This window comes from Heliangelus exortis, chromosome 2 (genome assembly GCF_036169615.1).
Source record: "Heliangelus exortis chromosome 2, bHelExo1.hap1, whole genome shotgun sequence".
Lineage (NCBI taxonomy): Eukaryota > Metazoa > Chordata > Aves > Apodiformes > Trochilidae > Heliangelus > Heliangelus exortis.
The window spans coordinates 38561205-38577193 of record NC_092423.1 but is presented as its reverse complement, the minus strand read 5'-3'; the positions used below and the strand labels follow the sequence as shown (position 1 = coordinate 38577193).

Sequence of the window (15989 nt, the reverse complement as noted above, 5' to 3'; positions counted from 1 at the left end):
CAGCTTAGTTTCAATTGAAGGTGCATTCTAGTTTCCTTTCTCCTCCAACATCATGAAAATTTTTAAATCAAAGCAATTTCTGTACCTAAGGACAATTTATCTTACAGAAACAATATATAGTATTAAATGCACATTCAGTTGTTCTATTTGCAGAACATGCTTCCAATAGTACAAATTACTATGACTCTCCTACCTTTTGTTTTCAAGGTAAAAGGAATTTACTCCAATAAATTCATTATGCCTTCTTCCTACTTCTGGTATGTACCATCTCAAAGCTGAAACACCTCCTTTAAAACTGAATTGCAAGGGATTTTGATTCACTAAGTTTTGAAAGAAAAGCTTTTTAGTTTTAGCATTTTAGTATTAGGTTCTTAGCCAGAAGAATAACTTGTCTTCTCACTTGTACTAATAATCATGAGATGTTTGGTTTGCTTAAAAAAAAAAAAAAAAAAAAAAAAAAAAAATCAACAAAACCTGCTCCCACAACAGGTGCTTTCACAGGCAACAAGCAGTATCCATATTAAACAAATTTTAGAATATGTAAATACCCCATTAAGCTGCACAAACCCAAAAACCTTGACAGTATGCTGTCATGCTAGGGCTGTGCATTCCACAGAAGTACTACAGACTCGAAAACCATTGGTGCCAAAGTCCCAGAATAATAGGCTCATGCACAAAAAGCATTATATATGTTTCAGACAACACAAAGGAAAATCCATAGTCATGTTAATTAACTTAAAGTTATAAATACTGTATTTAAGTAGTAGTATAAGCAATACTAAGTATTGAAGCTAATCGCTGCATTTCAATGTGATACAAAATACAAAGGTGTCCTGACCCACATACAAAAGAAATACCTCTAAGAAGGTACTGGAAGATGTTGGCCCAAGTGCTCAGTTGCAACTATTCCCGACAGATCACAGCCAGTGTCCCATTTAGGTAGTGGCACCATTGAACTTCTAGCAGACAAACCACTCTCATATTTAAATGATGGAAGCAGAATAACTACATCTGCTTTGGTAGTATTTTGCTTTACTGACTCTAATTTTGACTTCTAAGAAAGCAAATGGAAATTAAGTAGGGAACAATCATCAATACTGAGGAGTGCATTAAGGCTACATCAAACTTTGAGCAAAGGATTTGCGGCAACTTGGTCAGTGCCCGGTGCAAGTGTTTGATGTGGCAATATTAAACCATTATAACTTAAAATTTATATTTTGTCCACTGGTTTTAAAAGGCACCTTATCTGTCTACATGAAGATCACACACTATGGAAACTGCATCTGTGTGTCGTTACTGAAGGCTGTAATGGCAGTAAATCTCCAGCAGAGAAAGAGACAGAGCTGTATAGATTCAGGTGTTGACAAGCTGAACATTGTTTCTGAACTTAGAGGCACACACAATATTGGTGTATTAATATGCCTGAGAAAACCTGGGCTAGAAGGTAAATGGCAACAAGACTATGTTTTAGATTGCAAACAAGACTCCTGGACCCTTCTGTCTTTACTATCTGCTTTACCCTCTCAGCTGTCACACCAGACAATCCAGATTTATGGTTTTAGCTTATAGTGGCCACCATACACCATAGAAATGAGCAGAGCATAAAGCACACCCACTTAATCTTTCTACCACGACATATATTAAGTGTACATCTTATCATATAATTTTGGCAGTCCCTGAGAATCAGAAGTCTCAATTTTCCCAGGCTCCATGAGAACGTATGGCCCACATAGAACATATTGAATATACAAACCTACAGAGAAGTATTGTTTTAAGGTCTGGAACTCACAGCAGGAACCAAGCTAAGTTCAGTTCCACTTGGAAGCCATAAAAGCATGGGTTTAAAAAAAGTGCAGCAGTATCTGGTGTTTGATATCTAACAGTATGCAACATGTTTATGACATGTATTAGGCTACAAAATCTGAGTTCATAGCCTGGGACAACAAAGCAGAACTCAGCTCTGGCATATGTAGTGGGAAATAAAAAGGCATGTCTCGTAGTGTAATGGATATTGCTGCTCCCTCAAGAGCTTGAGCTGCACAGAGCAGGTGGTTCAATGAAAGACATCAGCACTTTGGAAAAAATTAAAATACAATTAAAAAAGCAATTAAATAGCAGCTGGTTTAAATAAGAGTCAATTCAGATTGGGTTTTACTATAAGAACAACTCGATTAATTTCTGCAGAATTACTTATTGGAATTGAAAGGGTAAGAAAGTTACAACAATATGTGTAGTAACTATAACTCAGTCACAAAGAACTCAGTTTAAAAAGTTATCAAAAATAATCAAATCTGGATGAAGTGTTACTTCCAAACTATTTTAAAAATTCTTAGGACAACTTTTCCCTAATTAAAAAGAAAAAAATCTCTCTCCCTGACATTAAATAAAATTACCACAGAAGCACAAGAGAAAACACCCAAGTACATAATGGAAAGAGAGAAGCATCCCTATACATGTAACAACATACCAACCCTACATAGTGGGGAAAAAAAAAAAAAGAAAAAAGAAAACCACTTTTATGCATTAAATGAGATCAACAGAAGTTAAGTGCTTAAAAGGGTCCTGGTTAATTTCAAAATGTTTTAAAGGGTAGAACCGTCTCCAGGAAGAGCAGGAGTAACTTGCCAAGTAGGAAATCATGTCAATACCAGCTATTCTTAATCATCATAGTCTCATGCAGTGGAGAAAGTTTAGTCATTTCACCAAGTGAACACCCCTTCTTACTAACATACCTCAAAGTTGTCATCCCTGCCCTCTCTCCCTTCTCCCCTGACACCCCTTTTCTACAACAAATATCATACAAAGCAAATGGTAGATTCTGTGTTTGAAAAATGTTGGGTTTTTTTATTTGGCTGGTTGGTTTTGTTTGGTTTTGGGTTTTTTGTTTTTTTAACATGAACTAGAATTAGAAAGAAAATGTTTATGTTTTGTATCACCTATGAGGGTTTCAATCTACTCAGTCTATCTTGAATTAAATTTTGGGTTAATCTTACAGAACTGTAAGTTTGTATCTCATCCCCTAGCCAGCAAAAACACAAAAGGTGTCCCATGTATAAAACACGATAATCCCATTTAGAATATTGAGAAATACATTTTCAAAATGCAACTAACAGCAACGTTCAAGCACAGTACACTGTGGCAAGCATATTGAAAAGGGGGAACTCGAACTGACAAACCCTTCACAACTTTCCCTTCCATGCAGCATGCTCAAGGGGTCACTTCCCTCCCAGAGGAAAAGCAATCTGAGCTACCTCCATTGATTTCTGTAATGCCTTTAGGTGAGAGGGAAAGTAAGGAGTAGCTCTCACAGGCTGCTGTTTACCATAACAAAGCCTGAAACACAAGAACATCTTCCATTCCTCCATGCTGGTGTACTCTGGAGGTTTCAGTTCTGCCATCAGTCAATAATGGAAAAGCCAAGGCTTTGTTATTTAGATAAATCCTTTACAAATGGTTTAATTTCTTATTTTTACCAAGTTTTAGGGTATATAGAGCTAGCAAGCAAGATTTTAGAAGATTTTAAAGATTTTACACTGTGGTAAGAAATTCTCTTACATATTGGACTATTGCCAGTTAAATTTAACTTACGACTGAAAACAAATTTCTTTCTCCACTCAGTTGTGTGGAGTGCAAGAAAGCAGAAAAATAAGCAAAGACAAATAATTTTGTTTTGTGCAAGACACACCTTAAACATAAAAGCCCAAAACCTCAGAGTATCAGAGCCGTGCAGCTGAAGGGCTGCTTGTGCCCCAGGTAGATATTAAAATTTTAGTGTCTTTTCAAATCAGGTGTTATCATAGTGTCATATAACATGAAACAAAATAGAGAGAATGCATAAGCATATCATCTTGGCATATGCATATATACAAATTTTGTGCAAACTAAGATCAGTTATACTTGAAAATAACTTACTTATACTTGAAAAATAACTGCACTTACCTGTTAATGTAGCTTAGAGCAACATAGGTTGGCTGCTGAAGTTCTTGTTTCTCTAATACACGTGGGTCTGTATCTGGAATAAAAAATACATACACTGAACTGAGTTTTCTATATTTACACCGAAACACAGGGGACTGTATACTGCAAAGTGACAGAAGTGAAGACAACAGATAGAAAAGAGCTCAACCCAGTTTATTCATAGAGCATGCTTAGCACAGCACAATCGTTTGTTCATTCATTCATAAACACAGCATTGCATTACTTTACACAAGAATTTAAGACATCAACAGTGATGTAATATCCAACTGTTACACAAGCTTTCACAATCCCCCTCATAAATATTAGTTTTCACTGCTTTCCATGATTTAATGTTAGAAGGATCAAGGTTGCTTTTTTTTTTTTTTTTTTTTTTATGTAGCTGTTTTGAAATAGGTTTGACACATTTAGAGATGTTTTAAGAGTGGTAAGATCTCTTCAGCTGGGACATAATACTTTTCTTCTGCAGCTCTGAGTTTTGCTTTCTCCCTTCTCTGCAGCTTATTTTCTGAAGCTCTCAAATCAGAGAAGACACACAAAAATGCACCTGAATCCAAATGCTTGCCAAGCAGAGCACTGACCACCAAGAACCCTGAAGCAAACACAAGCCAATTCCCTCAATCGCTTTTTCTCTCAAACGAAAGAATGTTGTCAATCACTGTTTCCACTGTCCTTTTCAGTTAAATTTGCTTTCATCTAACATAGTAGTTTTTAATTTCTGAAACAAACAAAAAAAAGGAGTACATGCACAGTTATGAAGTTTTCTTTTACAGAAAATAAATCATACTGAGGTTTCAAGTACAGCCATTCTGTACATCATGGAAATTCACCTTTCGTAGTTGACCATTAAAAAATATCCAAAAATTCCTAATGGAAAACATGCATCATGCCTGTACAGATTACTACATAGTCATTAACAAAATATTTCACACATTACTTTAAAAGCAATTATGGGTGCAACTTCTGCATTTTAACTATAAAGAATATGAAGTGTGTTTACTAAATGGGCTTCCATAGCACTGTTGCTATTTTTTATTTCTGAGAAACATCTCTTTTTGTGTTGGGAGTAGGGGGAGAGGGAGAAGAGAGGAACCATGAGCAAAACCCCTAATTTGGATTGTTCTTGCTTCCTCCTACTACTTTCAGCATTGTTAATCCTTAAAAGCTCATTATCTTGATAATCACTTTTGTTTGACTTGATCAGTTCCTTCTGGTGGTTTTTTGTGGGTTTTGTTTTGTTTTTAAAACAAGAGACAATTCTTTTGAAATCTGTCTCTGCTGCACTGCCTTAAAGATTTTTAACTGAACTGAATGGCTTGAGGTAGGTGCATATGCCACACCACTGCCTGAAGCAGATAATGTCTTTATTCAGTGAGCAGGGAATCCCCTGTCCCACCCCATCAAAGCTCAGACTGATCCTAATCTTTCTTCCTAGGTTTGCTCCTGAAAATCTCAGGCTCCGGGATTTCCTAACATGGCTTTATTGATATGTCACTGAAGAGATAAATATCTTTAAGGAAGTTCAGAGTGGAGGGATTAAAGCACAAGTGTCGATCCAACCAGTAACCCCAAGCCTGTTATCCTTAAAAGGAACAGATCTTGCTGGTGCCTGGGGAAATTCTGCAGTAATTACCAGCACACCACACTCTGCTCTGTATTAAGCTAACCAAAGACAGCAAAGCATCAGCTATCTTAACATGTTATCTTTATAACTCACTTCTCTGAGGCATAGTTAGGTTCATGCAACACACAAAGATCTCTTACTTGCCTTTGTTTCTACAAAACCCACAGTCATTTAGCAGGCTAACTGCTGTCATGGTAAAATCCATTAGATTTACACCTCGGTGGTGCACAGCCTGCCACGAAAACTGTCTCGGTCCAGAATGTCTGCAGAGCGTTAATCCCAAGCAGGACCATCAGAGAACTGCCCCACCCCAAGTTTAGGCATCTGTGGTTAAATGCCTTCAATCCAGTTCTTAAATGGGATTAACCTCCATCTATAAACAACAGTTTCTGTGACTGAAGGAGACAAAATTGGGGCTGCTTTACATCAATGATACATGTATCTGAGTGGGAGAGGACAAGAGAAAGCTATAATAAATTGAGTCTACCACCCTTCCGCTGCTCACCACCAGCTCAACATCACACCAGCTGAAGATGAAGATGCCAAGACAAAAAAGGAAAAAGCCCTGTAACAACTGTAGGGGTATATTATCAAAACAGAGAATTTTGCTTGCTGGCATCTGCACAAAGCAGAGTCCTGTCTCTTGGTAGGTGTTGTCTGACACACAAGGAACACACTGCACACAGTCTCTGATCAGTGGATCTATCCTTTCCTCCTCCAGACTTCACATGTATTTTAAGTTGTGTTGTGTATCTCAGTTCCACCAAAAAAAAAAAAAAAAAAAAAAAAAAAAAAAGCAGGAAGTAGTCAAGAAAACCTTGTATGAATTTAGCACTCAAAATGCTTGACACATTTTAATTCATCTTGCAACCAGCTGCTGGGTTGCTGGTCATGAGAATACTGCATTCACTTCTGCTCTCTAGTGGGAACTACACATAACACTGCTGGATATTATTTCTCTTCTCCCAGCTACAATAACAGAAGACGAAAAGAAAGCAAAGAAACTTGTTCTGTGGCCACCACATGGCTCTCACAGAAGAGCAGAAAGGAGCAGAGACCAAGCCAGCTATGCCACAAGTGCCAGCATTCACATGGCCCCAGCACAGCCCTTCCCCAGGTGGAGTGGCACAAAGGCTGCACTGGAAGCCTCTACGCACCCACCTCAGACCTGCCCAGCCCTGTTATCCAGGGCATACGTTCACTTTGCTCACCACTGACAGCTTTTCTCTGTCTTAAAATGCCACTGGCCTGTACCTTCCTGCCTCCATTCCCTCATCATCTTCCCAACCTCATGCAGTGCCTTTCCTTTCTTCTGCCCAAACCCCACTTCTTTCTACTCTTTCTCTCTACCCTGATATCCTCTCCTGCCTTTGATGTTCACTCCTCTCCTCAAAACGGCCTAAAAAAGGAACAAGTTAAAAATCACCTTAAGACAGCTATACCCCCCCTCCAGTATCTTACTTCCAATTTAGACAGTCTCAACTCACCTTCTTGATGTTAGCACACCTTTGAACAGAGGATGGATACACATTATTGTTAACAACTACGAAAGACCAAAACCATCCCAGGCTTGTTTAGAATAAAGACAGTAAATAGGATTTTTTCTCTTAGTCTTTTAAAAAAATATTTTTAAGAGAGCAAAGACAAGTACAGTAAGATTAAGTAGCAGCATTCCCTGATGCAGAGTGTCCAACTGCTGGACTATCAGCACCATGTCTCACATCTAAACACATTTATATATACATTAGTACTGTTCTCTAACAGTGGCCCAAAGCCACAGCCTCTAAGTGCCTGTTACTCCACTGAGGACAATGTTATGTGTCAATCAACACTCTCAACTATCTGAGTAGCCAATAAGGAGCAGAGGAGAAAAAAAATCTCTTGTCAGTCTCAGAAAATGGCCCTGTACAACATAAAATGTTTAGTCAATGTTTCTTCAAACACCTATAGGTTGGTCAGTCAGCCAAAAGTAGCTGAAATAGTTTCCAAACAGACACCTATAATGGATTAAACACTCACAGATGACAAATCCTTTTCTTGAAAAGCATTTAAGCAGCGCAACCTAGGACTGATCTGAGCTACTTGTAAGAAGAATACCCAGACAGCAGACACACAAAAACAATGACAGATTTTGAAGGGACTGGTTAATTAGCATTAATTAGCTACCCTCACTTCTTGAATTAACCTGGCCTGTGGAAGACTCTCTACTTCATTAGTTTTGCTGTAACATTTTAAATCTGGTAGAACAAATTGCCACCCACTGTACATTAGATGCCTTCATTATTTGTCTCTTCTCATAAGCATTATGTCCCACTGATTTCATTCCACAGTGGGAAGAGAAAAAGCACTATGTACTTTCTGTAATGCTGTGTGAATTTTTTTGCTATGTTCTCTTATTTTACTATGGTGTTCAGATTTTGGAAACCTTGGTTGTTTTGGTTTTTTCTTTAATGAAAAATTTTAAAAATATTGTATTATAAAAGCCGTATTTGAACTTCATATAAACTATCACAGTGTTTTTTTCTAGATCCCCTCCACATCACTACTAAGACACTTAAATGTATGGGAGATGGAGTTACTCAACTACTCATCCATAGGATTCGATACTCCCAATTTCTCACATCCACAACCTGTTTAATACTAGGCAACCAGACAAGTACTATAAAGATATAATTAAGGCTAAGACCATAAATTTCATTGTGTCATCTTTGAACTGCTCAGATGAAATCAGGCATTTTCTGTGGAGCGTGTTACAACAAAACTAATCACTGAGTACAGAACCAAGCTGCAATTACTACAACACCTTACTCCACACAGGAATAACTTGCAGCCTGAGAGCACTGCAAAATCCCAACTTGGTGAAGTATTGTAAAGAGAGAAAATAATAGAAAAGGCATATGCATCCTCTTTATCAATTATATAGCATTGTTGCATATGAGTATTTCTGCACAAAATCAAGGCCCAAATCTTCATTATTGTTTAACAGAGTAATAAGTTTTGCCCTACAAGATAATTTTCATAAGCAACTTGACAGGAGAACTTCACTTTCATGAAGTTCCTGCATTTAAATCACTATGAAAAATCCCTTTTCAACATATAAGGGGCACACAGAAAAGTCCTAACAAATTTCATTATTTCACAACCACAAGCTTTTTTCTTACAGGAACTAGGAAAGGTTTCTACCACAAGCAAAGTAGTACAGATAGTCTCAGAATTAAAAATAATTACTTAAAGGAGGGGAAATTTAAACTACTCTTTGCCTTGAATGTAAAGTGGCCAATGCTGCTTTTACCCTACTGTTCCACCACTTAACAGGAAGAAGTTGAGGTCAAGATTGACAAGAATCCAGGTATCAAAAGAAGGACATGTGAAGCCCTGTTCACATACAAATGAAGTAACTTTTTTGGTAGCTGTGACCCACCAACAGATTCCACTGATGTTGCAAATACTATATTTCAGGGGGAGAGGGAGGTTGTCCGTATCTTAAAAAGAGGTAGACTTGAAAAATGTGTTTTACCAGCTTTGCTATTACTTAAGCCAAACAGCTGCAAAACAAAAGCAAAAAGACAAACTTCCTTTGCCAGCCCAAGACGGTTATTTCTGTTTCTTTTTAATATTAAAAAAAAAGTAACAAAATGCCTCAAATGTTATGAAAATAATGCCCCTACAAAGGATTTTAGAAGCACTAAAACTCACATTTACAGAGAGCAAGGACTTGTAGTATGATTTATCTTTAAAGTCACTCAGATATGTTTATGGTTAATCTCACCTATTTAAGCAAGATTGGTGCAACATCACAGTGGACTGAACTGCCAATGCAGACACCCCCCAGACTCTCAACTGGCTTTGTCAGAACACCCCTACACCCTAACCCTAACCCACAACCAGTTTCACAGTGTCTGTCTTGTATTTCATTTGGCCTTGAAAACTGCCTGATAGAAGTCCGCACAGCTAATTAATTAAAACTTAAACTTCCCTTGAAACCAGCTTGATTCACCAATGATGCCCAGGTAAACATTCCTGTTGGCTTCCTGAAAGACTATTGTTCTTATGTGGATGTAACTTAAAAGCCAGAAACAGATACATTCAATATTATTGGAAACTGTTACCCAGGCAAAACATTCACGACAAGGAAGCCACTATGATTTCAATTTCAAACACAGGGTTGTTTAGATCTTCTTATAAATCTAAAGGATAAGATCACAGACAACTATGACTGTACAGACATTAACTGATTGTTTCTCTAATAGAATTTTTTTTCCCCTCATCTCTTGTGATGCTCTACACTTCAAAGAGAGAACAATGGAAAATAAGTACCATGCTTCTGGAAGAGTTTAAACCTATCTGACTTCAAGAACACCTTTAATATTTACACATGATAAGTTCTTTCCAAGATCAAGGTGTTAAATACTACAGAGATGGACTTATCGAATCGAGTGAAACTGATTATTTAACAAACTCTTCCACATTTCCAGATTAGGGTCTCATTGAAGAGACAATGAAGACAAGTAAAAGCAAGAAAGCACTATTTATTTGAACTTACATTCAGTGAACACTAGAGGCCTCAGGATATTTTTTTAGTACAAAATTTTCCCTGCATAGTCTATCCCAAACCTGCAAAAATTTCTCAAGTTAGCTGCAAACTGATTATTTCCCATGTCAAATTGCTCGCAAGTACACGAAACCATGAAAAAAAAACAGTCCAAAAGACACAGGCTACATAAATATCACAAGAAGGTCACAAACTGCACTCTTTTTGGCAGGCTTGAAGACAGCTCTACCAGGGTGACAGTGACTCTGTGACTACCAGGGTGACTGGCACTCTGCTGCAGCTTAAACCAATGCTTTCCACTCAGAAACTGATTGACTGAAATTGCTACGTTACTGCAGCAGGAAAATTGAGTTCAAAACCACTGCAAGGCATTACAGGTCATAGTGCAAAGTTTAAGCTACTGCAGACCTCTAAAGCCTGTGCAAGCACAAAAGTTAGAATTTATCTTAGGAACTGCAAATTACGTACTAGGCATGTAGGCAAATGGTAAGCAAAAAAAAGTACCAAACAAAAGATTTATTTAAATGAAGGCTGCCTCAGAAAAAAAGCTTAACACCCTGGTTTAGCACACTCTAGCTTCTTCACACAGGTCACCCATACAAGGAAGTAAGGGAGTCTTCATGAAAGTTCCTGAAGAAAATGTGAAATTGTAAAAACAGCATCTTCACAGAAAATGCACCCTGATCCCAGACACACTGCTGCATCATTTTACCTTCACTGAGTGTTAAGACTGCAGAACCTGTAAGAAGGAGTCGGGAGAACACCACTGTGAGACAGACCATATAAAAACAGGGTCACACAAGTTCAAAAGCAGCCTGCAAAAAATTCAAGCACAAATCCTCCAAGAACACTGTAATCAACAACATCCAATTCACTGCTGCACAAGCACTCAGAAAACTGCTTCATAACACAAATTCTGAGCTTAGTTATAAGAGAAAATGGTATCTTGATGGACGATAAGGTAGTATATGCTATTTCAGATAACCTACACAGAAACCAATCTGTGCTTTGTTCTTACAGCAAACAGAAGAGTAGAACAATAAGCAAGTGGAAGAGAATAACAATTTTTATGCAGCCCTCTTACTAAGTAGTATTATTTCATTCTTGCAAGCTGCCATTATTTCAGACTGAGAACTCTCAGAAGTAATAGCCAAGCCTTACCCCCCCCTTGCCCAGCCAAATAGAGTTCTGATTAGAGTTTCACATATACTAATATAATGCATGCTTATTAAAAGGATTTCAGGTTAAAATGGTAACTTGTAAATACACCTGAGTAGATCATTTGACATTTTCAGGGTTTAATTTAAAAACCAAATAAGCAAGTAGACATAAACATTTGCAAGTCTTCTATAAAAAGCATCTTTCATTAAAAAAAAAACTTGTGACATAACCATACGTAAGATATTTTATATATGAAATGGTGTCTAATCATGTAGCCTGAATCTTTAAAACGTTCTCATTTCTGCAATTAAGTTAATTATTGCATACTAGTAAGTGACCACAGTGCTCCTCAGTTGCTGAAAGCAACCTTTGGATCTGTCATGCTGTCTTCAAATTGGCAATTAAAGTGAAAAATGAGAGTGTGAATAACTTCCCAGTGCCACACATTATATATAAATATAACACAACACACAAATAAGAACAGGACAGAAACTCTCAAACCAAACACTTGATCAACTTACTCATGCCTTCATGTGTTTATTTGAAAATATGACTTTGCTACTCCTGTGGTCCTGATTACAGTTAATCTATTGTCTTACTAAGAGCTTTCCCATGTCAGAAATTAAAAGAATTTTCTATTTCTCTGTCCTCAAAATAATTTGAGGTTGGATAGTATCAAACACACTATGATAACTGCAAGGTAGTGGTCAGATCCAAGCAATGGATCTTTTCCTTTGTTCTGCAGTGGGGCAACCCAGTTGACCAGAAATTGTCTGAGGCTGCCCTCCGAGTTGCTTTTTAGCTTTACACCGATTTACAGTACCATAAACCAAGTGCAGAATTTATGAAATTATTTATTTAAAAGATGGGGGGGAGGGAGGGGAAAGGACCATATACTGTAAGCATTCTCAATGGGAACTTTGAAGGTCCTATGCAGCATGAGAACAACATCACACCTTCCTTCCCATCCCTACAAGGTGAGTGAGCTCTCTGCATACCATCCTTCATCCAAACATTCTTTTTCTGGCATGGGAGCACAACTAACAACCTATCTCAGCTCAGAGATTCAAGCTGAGGTCTTTCCTGGTCCCATTAGAAGTGAGGCTGATTAGAGAAACAGCCCCATCCACATGTGCCTCCTCAGACCTCTGGTACAGCTCAACAACACGCTACCAACTACAGCCACTTCAGCCTATGGTTGCCTCCAGTAGAAAGGATGGCACCTGATCAACAAAACAGTTTTTAAGCCACCTCCCATGCAACTCCTCCTCTGAAAAGCCCCACAAAATTCCAGCTGCAGCTATGAAGCAGGGCAGGAGGCTATAAGCATAAATTCATTAAGAGAATATTACTGTGCACTGTGATGGCAGACATGCTCATTAGACTCTCGGTAGCTCATGTTTCAGCATATAAAAAATAATGGTGTAAATCAGATTCTTAATTTCTATGCAAATAGAACTCAACTGCTGGTAACTAGCTGTAGAACTACAAATGTCAAAAAGGTGCCTCCTGATCTTTCAGATGTAGTGAACTGCAAGCATACTTTATGTGCTGTGATGCTTTTCAACTTCTTATGTTTATTAGTTTTTTATTTGAAACATACAATTATTGCTGAAACTAAATGCAATAATTAATGGTTACTTTTATTAGGTAAAATATTAATAAATCAAATCACCAGGAGACCAACAGCATGTTAGAAAGGTCCTTTAGAGGGGGGGAAATCTGTTGCTGTTTTACTTTTTAAATTGTGAGATATATTCTGTTTTTAAGCATTTGATATGGTTAACGTCTTGCTTGCACCTTTTAAGTGCAAATATACCTAATGAAGCTTGAGATAGAGAAAATTTAGAATACTATTTTCACTGCATTTCCCAACATTTAATTCAAGTCAAATAATCTCAGGAGGTGCCACTGGAGAGTATAAAAGATCCATTTTTAGTTAACAACCAGGACAGAGGACATAACACATTAGTGCTCCTTAAAATGAACCCATTTCAATAATGAAATGAATATTTTTATTCCTCATCACCCTACAAAACTTCTTTTGTCTGAGAGTTTTAAAAACTCTTATATTGTGAAAAGGCAATCATCTTTAATTCACCTGAATCAGAAGCTCCCCAAAACTAATTTAGAAAAATTAAGTCTGTAATTTAGGGGGCATTATTCTGTTCTGAAACAACAATAAAACCACCGTCATGGCATGCAGCATCCCCTCAAACGCACCGACCAGCGTGATGCTCTTTTTAAGCACTTTTGTAGGGTCTCAGCTATGCTCGGTGCTCCTCTGTGGGAGTGGTAACACCACAGCTATGTTGGCAGAGCCCTCTAATGGGGACACAGCACTAGTACACCGAAAGAACTCTAGATGACATCGTTGTGTCACCTCCCCAGATGACTGACACACGAGGCCAATAAAAACACTGCCACCATAGCTGTGACACCCCCCCCCCACGCACCCCAGGGGTGACCAGGGTAGGGGGCCAGGAAAGTGTTTTTCCTTCCCAGCACTGACAGGCTGGAGAGAATGGAGAAAAAGGGCTGGAGGGTGCTTTCCAATGCAGAGCCAGCCCCTGCAGGCAGATTTTCAGTCAAAAAGCTGTGTTTCCAGAATTTCCACATTTCTCGAGTCCCTGAGGTCATACACATCATTATCCATTACATCTGGAAGCTGACAAGAGAAACGACAAGCATTCATTCTGCATTCAGTATTTTGCCAAAAATTATGAGGAAATAATTTTTGGAGCTGGCAACAGGTTGATTGAGGGTTGAGTTTAGCTGGTTTCTATGATAACTGGGGCTGAGCCTGGGCAAATTTACTGGTAGGTTCAGACTTCCAGGGCAAAATCTGGTTAACTAGCAGTAGTAGAAGAGCTATCTTTACAGAAGTCATGACTGTACTTCTTCAAATCAAGCATAAGGTGAGTATATACTTAACTCCTTATTTTAGGATAAACAGTTTTACATAAAGCAAGCAGTTATTTCAAAACAGCTGATTTTCCTTTTAAGAAATTTGAAAATTTACAGGTTTGTGTTGTGCCTTATTACTTTTCAAATACTCAGGCCCTTCTTCTCATCTAGTTTTAATAAACGAAAACCTGGCTAAACATTCCAGAATAAATAAAGCCTAGTATTACTTTAAATAAAAGTTCAAAATATATATCCTGACAGTTTGAATGCTTGAGAGTTTTATTTCCCAAAGTAGTAATGATACCAGGGACTTAGAATAATACGATTATATCTCAATTCCATGGCCCACTAAACCACAACTGAGCTTCAGTGGCACATATTTCATCTGCAGTGTCAGAAAATCATATTTCTGACTATCAACATGGCAGTAGATTTTCAAGTGTCACTGAAAACAGGCTACATCCAAATTTGTCTGAAAACACTAAAATGAACCACTATGCAGCAATGCTAGTATTTCACAAATCAAAAATCCACCTTTACCAGAAACCAAAAAGGAGAGCTTGTTACTGTGAGCTATTTACTTTGTCTTCACTCCTCTGCAAACAGTGGTTGCTGGGTTCTTTGGTTTACTTTTTGAGGCAGAACTGTATTTAGAAGGCAACAATACATATTTTTCCTATGAGTCATTAAAATTGCTGTAAGAAGCTTAACTTCTGGACTAATACTTTGAACAGTCTTGTAGGAGACAGATCAGAATCACAGAATAAGTTTAAAGGGAGCCCTCAGGATCATCAAGTCCAACTCCTGGCCCTGTGTAGGGCACATTCAGAGTCACACCAGGTGCCTCAGAGCATCATTCAAACTTTTCTTGAACTCAGGCAGGCTTGGTGCTTGTGACCACCTCCCTGGGGAGCTTGTTCCACTGCTCAACTGCCCTCTGGGTGAAAAACCTTTTCCCGGTATCTACACTAAACCTCCCCTGATTTATCTTCCTAACATTTCGCCAAGTCCTGTCTTCAGTCACAGGAGTAAAGAAATCACTGCCAGTCCCATCTCTTCCCCTTGTGAGGAAGCCACATACTGCAATGAGGTCACCCCTCAGCCTCCTTTTCTCCAAATTGAACAATTCAAGTGACCTCAGCTGCTCCTCATAAGTCATTTTTTCTAAACCCTTCACCATCCTTGTTGCTCTCCTTTGGATGCTCTCCAATAGCTTGATGTCTTTTCTACACTGTGCTGCCCAAAACTGCACACAGTACTCACCTTCACTTCCTGCTGACAAGAACAGGGAGTGCACAAAACTAATTAATTTCTTGTAAGGAAGAAGGAAATGGCCTCATTACTTAGAATTACTCAAGAAAAGCCCCCTACCTCAAGACGGCAGCCATGGCTGATGGAGCCAGAGGCTAGAGGAGCAAGGACAGGAACTGACTGCATAAGAATACCAAATGCTCAGATAACCTTTATTTCCTGAAATGTCCTTTCCAAAATCCATTTGGACATACTATGTCTTAAACAATTTTATTTCACTTGAAATATCTTCACCACAAGTGGTGCCTTATCCAAGACTACGAATAACTCCATATTTGTCACCACTCAGACACATCATGTACCCAGTCTATTTCTAGCAGAGGGATAGGGTTTATCTCTATAAGGAAGACATCATCGCTGAAAATATTAGGTTCACATTTGTGCCCTACTATGAGGCAAAAATATACTTCTCTGCAAACAAACATGATTATTTTCATTAAGGCTTAACGTATCTCTTCT

General features: G+C 38.2%; 1 protein-coding gene across 1 annotated transcript in view; it reads right to left on the bottom strand.

Annotated features, from left to right (window-relative positions):
• Positions 1-15989, bottom strand: part of JAZF1 (JAZF zinc finger 1) — a 190757-nt gene that overhangs the window by 84163 nt on the left and 90605 nt on the right. Inside the window, exon 2 of the mRNA XM_071735622.1 lies at positions 3940-4012. Coding sequence (XP_071591723.1) covers positions 3940-4012 — 73 coding nt within the window. The remainder of the gene's footprint in view (positions 1-3939; positions 4013-15989) is intronic.